The sequence below is a fragment of the Uloborus diversus genome, chromosome 1, assembly GCF_026930045.1.
Source record: "Uloborus diversus isolate 005 chromosome 1, Udiv.v.3.1, whole genome shotgun sequence".
Taxonomy (NCBI): domain Eukaryota; kingdom Metazoa; phylum Arthropoda; class Arachnida; order Araneae; family Uloboridae; genus Uloborus; species Uloborus diversus.
Window position 1 is genome coordinate 38,621,652 of NC_072731.1, and position 14,444 is coordinate 38,636,095.

General features: G+C 31.6%; 1 protein-coding gene across 1 annotated transcript in view; it reads right to left on the reverse strand.

The window, feature by feature from the left end:
- LOC129234375 (sodium/bile acid cotransporter 7-like) overlaps nt 1-14,444 on the reverse strand; it is a 64,297-nt gene that overhangs the window by 33,940 nt on the left and 15,913 nt on the right. Inside the window, exon 10 of the mRNA XM_054868368.1 lies at nt 14,210-14,275. Coding sequence (XP_054724343.1) covers nt 14,248-14,275 — 28 coding nt within the window. The 3' untranslated portion in view covers nt 14,210-14,247. The remainder of the gene's footprint in view (nt 1-14,209; nt 14,276-14,444) is intronic.

Consider the following 14,444-nt stretch of genomic DNA (forward strand, 5'->3'; position numbering starts at 1 on the left):
TGGTTTTTCTAAATTTTCAAGTTGTAATTGTGTTTATTTCAATGAATATGTAATTTTACTTCTTTATGTCGACGACATTGTTTTATTTGGTAAAAATGAATGTTATATAAATAGCGCAATCAACATGTTGAATGAATACTTCGATCTAAAAGTATTAGGAAAAACACGCAAATTGCTAGGGGTAGATTTCTTAAACGAAGAAAATGATTTGTGTTTAAGTCAATTGGAATATATTCAGGAAATTTATGAACGTTTCGAAAATTTTAACATTCCTGTAGCATCTTTACCCATTAGCAAAGGAGTCATTTATTCAAATGTTGATTGTCCTAAAACTGATGATGAAGTAAAAGAAATGACAAAATATCCGTATAGAAATTTAGTAGGTTGCTTAGCATTTGTAGCAAACAGAACTCGTCCAGACATCGCATATGCAGTAAATATTTTTAGTCAATTCCAATCAAATCCTGGTATAATTCATTGGAATGGCCTTGTCAAATTACTCGGATATGTTTGGAAAACGAGAGATTTAAAACTAAAGTTACAATGCAGCAAAATTCAATTGATTACTTTCTCGGATTCTGACTTCGCGTCAAATCGAGACGATCGCACATCCTTAGGCGGACAAATTGTTTTTCTAGACAAATCGCCGATTGAATGGCGTACATTTAAACAGAAAAGTGTAAGCTTATCCACTATGGAGGCTGAATTTGTTGCAATGACAGAATCCGCTAAGGAATTGATGTGGTTTGATAGGGTATTAGATGAATGCATCAAAAATAAAGTAATCAAAAGATCTAAATTTAAATCTATTCTTTTTGTTGACAATCAAGCATCAATTGATTTTGTAAATTCACCTATTGAAAACCATAGAAGCAAACACATAGATGTGAAACTATTTTTTATTAGAGATCTAGTTTGTAAAAATGTTTTTGACATTAAATATATTCGAAGTAAGGAAAATTTGGCAGATATTTTCACGAAATCTCAAACCCGTTTTGAATTGCAAACATTTATTGAAAATATTTATTGTGAACAAAAATAACATTGTTTTTAAGAAATTTTTTTTCCCCAAATTTTGAAAATGTTTTTTGTAACTCTTGAATATTCGTATTTGCACTTACATCATATGATATTTTTCATGTTAAATCTCTTGCAAGGTGAACAATTTGATTGATTGTTATCTTCGTTAAAAGTCAAGGAAAAGCCACTAGATCGTTTTCCAGTGGGGTAATTGATGAAGTGATTAGGGTTAATTAATTTTTGAACGGTAAAATTGTTAAAATTACTTTTTCGAAATATTTATGAACTTTTAAATTCTTTTTACCTAACAAGTATAAAAATATTAAAACTGGAATTTTAAATGGTCACAACTTTAAGGGTCAAATTTTTAAAGGACCAAAAGTTTATGATAAATTGAAAAAAAAAAAAAAAAATTGTTTGAGTTTCTCTTGGCGATGCAGAATGCCTTATGAGAAGTTTAAAATAAAACTCAAACATAGTATATCAATTTTTTTTCAAAAATTCAATTTTATCATTGATCAATATTAGAAATCCTAGAGTTTTTTTTATAATGTATTACGTATGCTGATTTGAACAGTTACTTGTGTATTTTTTTTTCATGTTTTTCAGACAAATGTGTACAAGGAACTTTCAATTGAGAAGAAATTTAATTTGATTTAACAAGATGAACTTTTCTCGAACATGAACTGTTTTCTGATGTTGTGTTTCTCGGACGTTACGGATCTCCGGAATTCCTTTTTGTTAATGTTGAAATAAGTGTTCTAATAATTGTTGTTCTATTAACATTGTTATTGTGTTTTGTAAAAGGATATGGCTAAATTTTTAAAGATTGTTTAATTATACAGTTTTCAAATTTTTTTAGATTATCGAAATGATAATGGGGAGGCCTTGATAGACATAGTATGTCAATCTAAGTGAAGGTTTATTATCATTTTGTATGTTAGATAACATTTTACATATTTGCAGTTTTCATATCATTGTTCCTTAACGAACGCTAGAATCCGTGACGTAACTAGTCTTGGAATAGTGAACGGCACGTGTAGTGGGCGTTGCCCATGACGTGACTACTTTAACGTCGATTCTTCTTGAACATGTGACGTCACGTACACACGCTTCGGGCTTGACCACTGAAGATCACGATCAGGTAGCATTGAAGTGAAGATATGCTAATGAGAGTCTGAATATAAGCAAAGCTGTTATCAGTTGATCTCTCTCACTTCTTGCACAGCCTAGACGCGTTGGCTCATGTCAGGCAAGCCAACTTGCTGTTTGTTCAGCAAGCTTAGGCTGTTACCTTTTTTTGTTTAATTGAAGTAGTATGACGTTTGTCCATTGAAGACTTCGTTCTTCATGAACGATAGTCGGGTCAATTGATAATACTTATTAGTCTAGGTCAACGGGGTATTTGCAATAATGATATACTTATCCTTATTTACTTTTTCTCAAAGCCATATACTTTGTTTTTTATCTTTTAATAAATTAATTGATGTTTAATGAGCTATTCGTCTTCAATTATACTGATTCACGAACTCCAATTTCACTCTGCTAAATATATTACGTTGTTTGGGCAAGAGTTAGTTTCAATCATACCTTCCCATCCAACAAATTAATTTGTAAAAAATTTTAATAGATAGTGTACACGCAAGCGTGTAAGGTGAATATATTCGCTGCTAAGCAGATACATTTGTGCGCATCTCGCGACAATTATTCAAGTTCTGTTGGATAAAAAGGCTCACTTCTTACTATTCAATCTGCATTATATTAATCTAGTGTCAGTACTTTTCTTCATCGTATTTTTCACCGATTCCTAATCGGAAATTTATCAGATGTTATCTTGCTCTCTTTTCCTCCGCAGGTGTGAAGGTCATTGAAGGGGAGTGGCACAAGTGTGATGCTGAAGGAGGAGTTTCTTATCTCGTCATTGCTGACTCGAGCCAATTACATTATACATCTGTAGTGGGCGTTGGCATCTAGTCTTACGTGGCTTTAGTGAATGATATGGTAATCAGGTGGAAGATAAAAGAATCTGGTCTTCGTCTCTTCATCGCTTGCACTCCGTGATCTAATACATGATGTTTGTGTAGTCGGAAGACTTCTCTCTTTTTCCCTCACAATGGGATTGTGTTAGAAGGTAGTTTTACAGAGTTAGTCTATTGAATAATGGGAAAATGATTATTACCGGTGATATTCATTTTATCCCGACAACTCATATTAATAGTGCAATAGTTTATAAAGCTTTTTATTTCGGAATAAATTGGTCATGGTAGAAATATTTATTTAAAATGATTACGGTTTTATTTTAAGTGTTGATAGCAAATAAAGTTATTACTTCTTTTAAAAAGTTTAAAGTCATTTACTATACTCTGCTAATTTACGAAATTATTAGAAATAGGTTTCATCTCATCATCAAGTTCTCCTTTTTTACTTCCAATTTGTTTAAAATTAATACAGTAAAACCTTGCTACAACGCTATCCGATACAACGATAATCCCTCCGTTACGATAATATTTCGTAGTCCCGGTGAACTCGCATAGGAGTTAATGTTATCCTCCTCTCAATATTGTGATATTCTCTACAGCAATAAACCCCTGTAAAACGATTTTTTTTTTAAATCTCAACCCCCTATATTGTGATAGTTTGATTCTCAAACAATGAAAAATATTCTATTTTATCAATTTTTGCCCTTTTTTCCGACAAGAGAAGACTTACTACTTATTGTATACTTATTCCTTTTCACCACTGTAAGAATTATTAAAGGTGGTGATAATAATCAGGGTTGTAGTACAACAAATTAAAAAATCCTTTTCCAAATCTATAATAATTGAAGTCATTCCTAAGACTTTGATTTTTTAAATAAATAAATTTAGTTCAAAGATATTATTTTACACCTTTAAGTATGCTTATTTTAGTACCACAAATTAAATTTGTGGAATGTTGATATAACATTTTTAAATAATTTAAGTATGTTTTAGAAACGAATGGGGACACGCCAAAAGAGTGACTTTCCGGTTAGAAAAAAAAGGACAAAATAAATGAGTTATTTTTTTAATAGGGATAATATAACATCGGAAAACTTATTTTTAACTATCAAAAAAAAAAAAAAAAAATCCAGGCCAAACAATCTTTAAGTTATTCTCCTGGGACATAATATTGTTAGGATTTTGGAGAATCATCAAATACATTTATGCCTGAGTAATTTATATACTATAATATTAAAATATAAAAAATCCCTATTGTATTCCCAATATATGTAGGCCCTCGATATAACAATATATCCTCTACAACAATATATTTCTTTGATTCCCAAAATATCGTTGTAGCAAGGTTTTACTGTATTGCTAATGTAAAACGTAGTAATCATAACTAGATAATATAGACGGACGCAAATACATTTGCTGTCGTAAAAAGAAATATTTGGTGCTATGCAGATAAATTCATTGTGGACATGCACATCTCGTCAAAATCGCGAGTCAAGTTCTAGTTTCCCACCTGTCCTTTTCTCTTCTGTAACAAAATTACTAAAATGTTAATCCTCCCTTCTTTTCTGCTATTCATCAAGTGGTGATAACTGAGCAATTCTTTTTATGTGGTTTAGTATTTTTTTTTCCTCTTTTTTTTTGGCACTCTTATCAAATTACAAAAGCACCTGTGGCTTTAAAGCTTATCATAAGGGGCCAACGAGATCGCTGTATTTTTGGAAGTTTGCACCACACGCGGCATAAGCGCCACGCTTTAAGTTAAACAAACCAATGTAAAAAAAAAGTTGTTTCTGTTAGTTTTTTTTTTTTTTTTTTTTTTTGGAAAGTACCTGGAACACAATTTAAACAGATTAAACATTTCAAAAAAAAATAATAATAATTTCTTAACAACTTACTGATATTTAATTACCCTAAAACCGATAACCACGGACAGTCGAATTTTGGATCGCTGCTGGAAAATTTTAACATTGCGAATAAAAAATACTTTGAACGATCGCCTTTATGGATGTTTTAAAAAGTTATGAATTTACTTTGAAATAATTACAGGAAAAACTAGCCTAAATTTCAGCACTTTAGTCCAAACAACGATGTTTAAAGCAAGAGATTTGGACTTTACCACAACATAAAAATTCCGCAAATTTTCCCAATCTATACTCGAAAATTTGGACGTTTTTCCGATTTTAGCTCAATCCTTTTAACTAAAAACCAAAGAAATAAAACACATTCTAGCATGATTTTACATTATCTTTGAGTTAATTTAAGACTTACATTACAGTAGAAGCTAAACTGTGCGAAAAAGGCAGGACACGCCGATTTTTCATCAATCCCATGAATTCATCAATTTTTTTGATAGTTAATTGCTTGAGGGGAAAAAAGTGTGTTTAATAATGCTACCAAAAATTCAAAAGGAAAATTTTGCTATTTTTTATTTAAAACACATTTTGAACACATTTCCGATCATTTCGAAGAAAGTTCCAAACATTTTATTTTCCTTCTTTTCAAAATAGTTTAGTTACTGTAAAATGTTGTTAAAAAAAACATTGTATGCATCGCACCTGCTGTATCTGCTACATCGGCAATTTATAATATTTTTTTCTCATTAGCGCCGGAGCACTCAGGCCTGAAAATACGGTATAGTTTTGGAATCCTTGTGTGCGTTGGGCTATTAAGGGACCAAACGCTGATTGTGAAGGCTTGCTTTTCTCATCTTCATAAATAAGAAGAGAAAGGTCACACCAATATATGTTCTGCATTGGAGATATAATTCCCAAAAATATGTGAGCTTACACATGCAAAGATATTTGCTAAAAGAAGCTTAGTTTTAAAATTTTGAAATTTAACTTAGGTCTTTGCATCCATAGGCTCACATTTGGCATGAAAAAATCAGTTCCTTGTAACCTTAAAGCATATATCTGCAATTATTTGCAATTTTGTGCTTTATAATATTATTTTAGTCAACGAACTTTTACAAAATGTATTTATTTCTTATGATTAAATATGTTTTTTGTTTTTTGTTTTTTTGAGCAATCACGAGTGCTTATTGTTCTCACTTGACTGTTTTTGGTGTCCTATGATTATATTTTCCCCTCGCCTCCCTCTGCCAGTACCACCGTCGACCGACCTCACGATGTCACTTTCCTTCAAAGTCCGCAACTCTGCCAATATTTGCGCAGCCAGAGTCAGACTTATTTTGGGATAAAGGAGTTGGAACCAAAGTTGCTCCTCTAGCGAAAACCTTCTCCAGACTGCGTCCATATCCTACACACATGCATGCCTACGCACACATATACCCACACACACATACACACATATACACACATGCCTGTACACAGACACAAACACATATGCCTACATACACACACACACACACACATGCCTGCACACACGCAAAAAACATGTGATTGCGAAAAACATAATTTGAATTTAAGATGTCAAAAATTCAAATTATTAATTTTTTTTTTTTTTGAAATCCGAACCCCCACCCCCCTTTTTTTACGTGATAGATACTAGCTTGCGGCTACTTTTGAGTTGTGCGCGCAAATACTTTATATTTTTATCTGACTCTGCTCCCCACTCTGACTTCTAGAATTTTAGGGCAGTCCATGCGTGAAAATTAGTCAGACTCCGATTTCCCGACTCTGGCTCTGTAGCTTTGGTAAAAATGTAGACACGCAGGGAAAATGACTGACTTTGACTCTGGGAATTTTATAATCTTTGACTTTGGTTCCAACTCCTTTATCCCAAAATAAGTCTGACTCTGGCTCCGCAAATATTGGTAGAGTTGCGGACTTTGAAGGAAAGTGACCGATTCGAATTCTGAGTCCTTGAATCAAAAACTTATACCTCAAAATGAGATTGACTCTGACTCTGCAGTCAGTTTTTCCTGTTCATAGTTTTAGTTGTGAAATAATTATTGTTGGCATGATTTGTTTTTATCTTTACTCTAAAGTTTTAATTTATGTGTTTAGGTATTAGCAGAGAAATTCGGAGTCCTTTATGTTTCTACATAAAGATGTGCACAGACTTTCTTTTTTGATAAAGAAATTTTTTTTCACTTATAGTTGACATTTTATTGTTTTTTATTTATTTTTGAAAGTGCATTTTTTTTATTTATATTTTTTTAAGGCAACAGGAGAAAAAACAAACTTTTCTTTGATGTAACACAATTATTTTAATGAGCTTATTATTTTTAATTTTCTTTTTTCTTCTTTTTAAAAGCAATTAAAGATGTTTCTTGTAAAAAAATACATATAAGCTGCTTTGTTTATTGGTGTTCAGTGTGGTTTCGAATCAGCTTAAAATACAATGTTAATAAGTTACGTTTGGAATAAATTGTAATTTTAGTTAATTTTGAGAATGTTGATCAGATACTAGAAAGTCAATATTGGTACAAGGAAAAGTAGGCTCGTTTAGTTCTGGACGGAAGTTTTTGTTCCATGCATCAATCCCTTGAAAACAGGGAAAGAAGCTTTGCTCATTTCACGTAGTTTTATGATCTTCAAAGAGTTCTCATGCACAGAAATTTTAGGACTCATCAGCCCGTCACAAAGGATTTTTACGGGGTCACCTCCATATTTTTTACTTGTAAGTCCCTACATATATTTCACCCCTCATTTAAAAAATCTCGGGCCTCCTTTAGGCTCAGAACCGGACCAACAGGTGTCCCTCCCCCCCCCTTCTACTGAGCACGCCCCTGTTCATGTATAAACACCCCAAAGCATGGCCCGCGCAATTATAGCAGTTCAGCGGTCACTTTGTCTTATGGTGCAGGCCCCTTAAATTTTTGTTAATAGACGTACACATAATTTTTTAACGCTCTTTTTTCGTCCTGGGCTCTTTTTCAGGCAGTGTCTAAACCAAATTTCTCTGTGCCCTCCCGATTAATCAAAAATGTGGGAGCCACAGGGGGTAGAACTGTTTGGAGGGACAAAAATACTGACTTTACAGACCAAAATTTATAAAATATTGACCAATACTGACTAAATACTAACCAAATACTGACCAAAATTTTAAATGTGCAGCAACATAATATAAAGCTTATTTGGTACAAATTTTGACTGAAAATTGTGAGTTTAATTCATATATTTGCTGAATATTGAATAAGAACTTTACTGAAACTGGGAAAATAAATTAAAAGATCTTGCAACTACAAAAACTTTTAAAAGTTTGGAGTCAGGAAAAAATTTTTGATGCAAGTCAAATTATTATTCTGAGTTTAAAAAGTGCAACATGGCTTCTGAAAAAACAACTGGTTGCTAAGGTATCTTTCAAGTGGCCTAGGCAGCCAGACACCTGGAATTAGATCCTGACCATAAGAATAATGAACTTTTACTACAACCAGGAAAATACATTAATTTAAAAGACCAGTCAAATGTTTGAAATTTACTAAATTATTTAGAAAAGTTTTTCATTATCAATCACATTACTTTTTCTTTTAAAGTCATAGTAAAATTACTTAAAAAATTCCGAAATCAGTAACAAGAGACAGAAGGTAAAGTATTGATAAATTGTACATTCAGCACTGTTCATTTTTTAATTTAAAAAAAAAACAGTATATATTTGTTAATGTTAAAATAATTGTACATGTTTCAAAAAGCTTTAAGCATTTTTGTTTGAAAAAGAAGATGAAGAATCAACAGTAAGTAAGACTTTCAACTGCAAATAAGAAGTATTAGATCGAAACTGAATTCCCTTGTATCACAATGAATGTATTTTAACACAGTGAAAGTTATGAGATATTTAAAAGAAGCATAAAATATATTTTGTCTTTCTTGAGAATAAAACACACAAAAATGCTGTCATTCACTTCTTTCTTTGTTACATTTGGGGCAAAAATAGGGAAAAAATCAATTTGATGAATCAATTTTTTAAGAAATCCCCCCTTATTTACCATGTACTGCGTGATTAACAGTTTTGTACACATTTAAAAATAAAATTTACACACTATGATCTTATGCAGTGATAATTGATTATATAAATAGATGCAAGTACTACTTGATGTGTAACGTATGTATTCTACTATGAACTTTAAAATATAATGGAAGCAAGGAAGATTTCTTAAAATTTATAAAAAATAAATAAAGCAATTTTTATGTTACAATGATATTTATGTTTTATTTTGCAGGTATTAGAAATAATTTTAATCAAATACTAAATTAAAAATAAAATTATTTCTTTCCTGAAATTTTACTAAATTATTTTTCAACGGAATTCTTGATTGTTCTTTTTAATCATTGCCTAAACAAAAATGAATTTCATAGCAATTTAAACATTTATTGCGAAAATAAAGCTACATATCAACTTTGTTAAAACAAAAAGAAAAAAAAATCATGTCCAGCTTTCTCATGCTTTGAATTCTCTTCAGTTTTGGATCAACCAATAAATGAACTTTTTTCAATGTTGTTAATCTGCAAGAAACCATTTCAATTTAAGAATATAAAGCTTTTTGCCTCAAAGATTAAAAATAATAATAAAAAAAAATAAATTAAAAAAAAAAACCTTTAAACATACGCTTACTCTCTGAATATTTGCGACAAAAAATTACTTTTAGCATGTTGAATATTTTAAATAAAGGATTAAAATTGGCATCAATGTTAAAACATTTTAATTTCTCAAAAATACACAAATTTGAGAAATAATTTTCGTGCATCAAGCTGTCTTTGAATTTTTGTTCAAAACAAATCTCCCTTTTAGTTCGAGATTTATACTTTCTTTCCATTTTTGCATAGGTGCTTATGTTTTATTTTTGAACCATTGGGGGGGAAAAGGGAGTGATGCAACCTGGCCAACATTTTTCGAACAAGAAATTTTTTGAATGGTGTCGGGGGGGGGGGGGGGTAGAGCAGACACACATTTCCCAACCTAAATACCTTACTTTCAAAAATTTTATTTGGCAGTTATCATTAACTTATTTATTTGACAATTATTTTATTTCATTTTAAGATTTTTTCTACAATAGATTAAGCATATATTTGTTCTTTCTTCAAAATATTTGTGGAAAGTAGACTAAAAAGAAGCTAACAGATAAATTATTCTTATACAATAATGCAAACTTTACAAGGTTGGCAAAATTAGGTTGCAATATGGGCAATGTCTTACTTATTTGGCATTTTATACAGTTTATAAGGTAAATAGGAAAATATCACTGCCGATATTTTTCTTTAAATGAATGTTGGCAAAGTTTCAAAAAATTACTGACTAAATTGAGAAAAAACTGACAAATACTGATCAAGATGAAGAATACTGACTTTTACTGACCAGTTTTATGTCCTGGAGCCACGGCCTCCAGGGCTCTAAAAACTAGAGATAAAGTTGATAAGAGAGGAAAGCATTTGCTTGTGTGGACTTCGGATATTTACTTTAGTCTCTAACATAGGATGGGTAAAAATAACATATGTTCCAGACGCTTTTTTCACATAGAAAAAACAAATTACATGGTCTTTTTTTATTATTATTACACCAGCTTGTTATGTGAGTGGTTAAAAATGTTAGGTGTGAATCGAAATATATTAAGTTCAATAAAAAAAATTGCTTGAAGTGGCCCAGTCGGGGATCCCTCACTAGCCAACCTGGCTAATCCGCCCCTGCAGTGGTCACAAATGTAGTTTGTCTTAGCAGTAATTTGTTTTAAGTGTGTTCGAATGAATGAGGTTGGACTATATATAGTACATCATACATATTATAAATTGTACTTACATTGAAATTTTTAAAAAATATACTGCAATACCAGTTTTTGCCCAGTGAAATTTGTTGCTCCGTATAGGCCAAATTTTTTGAAAACACATTCAATGGCTTTACCAATGTGAAAATCTGATCACCTTAACTAAGTTTTACATTTTCAGCCCCTTACTCAACCCAGCTCCAATTAGTTTGCTGAGGTTAATTGACATACATTATGTGTGGAAAGTGGAGAGGGATTGCATTTTACTAACGCTAGGAAAATTACATTATTTGCAAAATACGCCATTTTTTCACAATGATGCAACAAATACCAGAAAATATCCAAATGCATCTTTATTCCTTAAAAATTTAAGGAAAAATTAATGCTGCATATTGACAATGAATGTGCATTATCTCTTAGGAAAATTCACTTTTAAACTAAAAGTTTAGACAAGGATAACCGACAAAAACTTAAAATTTTATATGATGATCTTAAAGTAATATTAACGAAGATCAATTGCCTTGGGAAGGTAAAGAGCAGAAGTTGAGATACAGTTGAACTTTCTTAATATGATCACGTTTAATACAAAATCATGGCTAAAACAAACATTTTGTTTGCCAAGTTTAGTTTGCTATCTAATTACATTAAAAATTTAATGTATAATATGTACAATATGTTGAAAGTATCGGCTCAGACAAACAAAAATTTCTGAACTCTTCACCAAAAATGTTTGTGGTTGAATACTGTATTTTTCTTTAAAAGAAATCATTCATCATTTTGTGAGGTAGTAGAAGTTCCATTGAGTAAAGAGAAGAAAATATTAAATATTTTACACGGAAAATAAAGCCCATACAATTGTTTACCTGTGGACATTTCAATTTACTTGAAGATAAAACTATCATCTTCCTTAGTGGATTACAACCTATTCCGCCATTGTCAATTATCACTATCGTTTTTCAATATTTTCCAAAAACATTCATTAATAAGAAATAAGTGATTTTTTTCGGAATGTACTAAAAGTTAGATTGGAATGTGCGTATTAGTAGTAATGTTAAAAATAGGTAAGCATTTCTTTGTTTTTTCATAATATCACTCACTCAAGGTTTTTACGAGTCAAGGCTGATACGAACAAATTAATGGCAGGATTCGTACGGGTCATGGAAATCCTGGAAAGTCATGAAAAAAAAATAAACAAATTTCAGACCTGGAAAAGTCCTGGAAAATAAATATTTTCAGTAAAAGTCATGGAAATTTATTTAAAGTCATGGAAAAATGTCTTGGGAAGTAAGAAAATAACAATAGCTAAAAAAGCGCTAGAAATATTGAGTGATTTAGTAATATTGCATGTAAATTGAATGATCTCAAAAACAAATCTGAGTTTTGGAATCCAATTTCATCCACTTTTGTACCAGCCGCTCGCCTAATTTCATGATATGATTTTACTACTGAAGCATCATTTTCAGCACTTCTTATACTTTATATTCCGTAGTAGTAGACATGCACGTTCTTGATTTTGCCACGCCCCCCTCAAAGAGCGCAAATAAATTGCATCCGAGTTTGTTTCAACTACTTGTAAAAATTCATCATTAATTTCATCAGAGTTTATCTCAATATCTTGGAGGCTCTAGAAAATGAAGACTTTAGTCAGGCAATAGCACATAGAAATAGGGGAATTATAATATTCTAAAACAGTGATGCCCGATATACAACTCACAAAACATCCTTGTGGTCAGCTGAAATATCTGGTTCAGAAAAATGAATTTACTGAAAAACGTGGCTTTACTTTAATGAACAAATATACGATCAAGTAACATGGGTGATTTGTGCACTATTGACACCAAAGGGCAATGTTTTTATGAAGTGAATTTATTATTGGAAACTTAGTAATAATGACTCATTCAATTTTTGTCCCATTATTACTATTCTGCCTTATTTATTAAATATTTATTAGACATTTAAACATCAATGTATTACATTTCACTATATTTTTACTTTACTTGGATTTATGTGCTAAAGACAAACAAGAATAACTTATTAGTTTCTGCAATGTGCACCAATATTTTTTCATTCACAAGTAAGTGCTCTTATGAGGTAGTGGCATTCATGTAAAAGTTTTTCTAAAGCCCATTTCCGAAAATTGGCAAGTTTGATATTAAATGGTTCTATTCTCTTCGGTCATGAACATTATGAAGTCATGAAAAAGTCTTGGAAAAGTCATGGAATTTTTTATCCAAATTGAGTATGAACCCTGTAGTGGATTTTTGACATTTCATACTGATCGAGTTTCACTGTATTTGAAGAACTGGGTCTTAGACTCTACACTAACAATAGGGAAATGTCCGAATTTGAGGGGGGGGGGGTCAGCAGAAACCAAACAAGCAAACTTGTACAATAAGCTAAAGTAAAATCAATGACAAAAATATAACAAAAAATAAAAAATTTGCAGATACAGCTCATTACCTTCCCACGGCAGAATAAATGGCATTTCAACTATGCACAGTTATTTGTAACACCATTCACAGGGTTGTAACTGGAATTTTGTTTTGGGCAAGGTTCTATTCATTGAGAAATGTGATCACAATCCATTACAAAAAAGGAACAATTACAAAATACATTTTTGCATGCAATTTGACCATGTGAAAAGGGGCGGATCTAGAGGGGGGCATGGCCTCCCCCCCCCCCAAAACCTTGTGATTGTAAGAATTTCTTTAAGAAGAAAAAAAGAAAGAAAACATAATGAGCAGATAACAAAATTTAACACATGTGTTTTACTTTAAATGAAATTTAGGTCTTAGTTGGGAGATAAATTATATCCCTCTCCTCGAAACAAAACTATTATTTATAAAATTTTGCTCTGTCATTTACATCATTTCTTGACTCCTACTTTAGACACTTGGACGATCTCTAAATGTTATGGTCGTCAGAGTAGACCTACTGATCACGAGACCAAAGAGAGCTTGTTGTTGTTGTTATTGTCGTGTGCCAGCTAGGATGGCAATTTGGACTGCGCTGCTTTACTTTTCCTACTGTACCGTAATTTGGTGTGAAGTCCGACTTCTACACATGCCATAAGGACCCGTTTATAGGGTAGGCAACTATTCACATCATAACAACACATTCACACAAAGAAAGGACAGGAGAGAGAAAGTACGTCCATGCCCGAGCCGGGATACGAACCTGGAACTTCTTGTCACAGTCGGACTTCTCTGACCACTAGACAATGCAGGCGGCAAAGAGAGCTTAAATTTGTGTTTTTATGGTTTTTATTTTGAAACTTTCCTGGGAGAGAGGCTCCTTTTCCCATGTTCCTCCACAAATACCACAAAAGTTAACCAAAAGTTGCATTTTAGGACTTCCACCCCAATGCATACAGCCCTGGCCGTTCATTGTGAAACTTATGTATACCATTATACCAATAAATAAAATATAAATTAAATATAAATTAATCAACATGTTCTGTTAATCAAATTCATTCATTAATTTGGCTCTTAAACTAAAAAAACTTACCAACACTAGTTTGAAACTGCTTTATAAAAATATTTAAACTTACAAATGATGCCATCAAGATCTTTCCTCCAATTTCAAACGTCACACAGAATAAAGTATATTCTTATACCTAAATTGAAAGTTAAGCAAAAAGTAAACATAAAATTGATAACATTTTAAATATTTATTTGAAAAACATTTTTTAAAAATTAATCAATAAAATGTTTTCCAGTGAAAAAGTATCAATTAAGGGGTAAAACAGCACCTGAACAGTTTATAAGGCTAAAGCAGTGGCATGC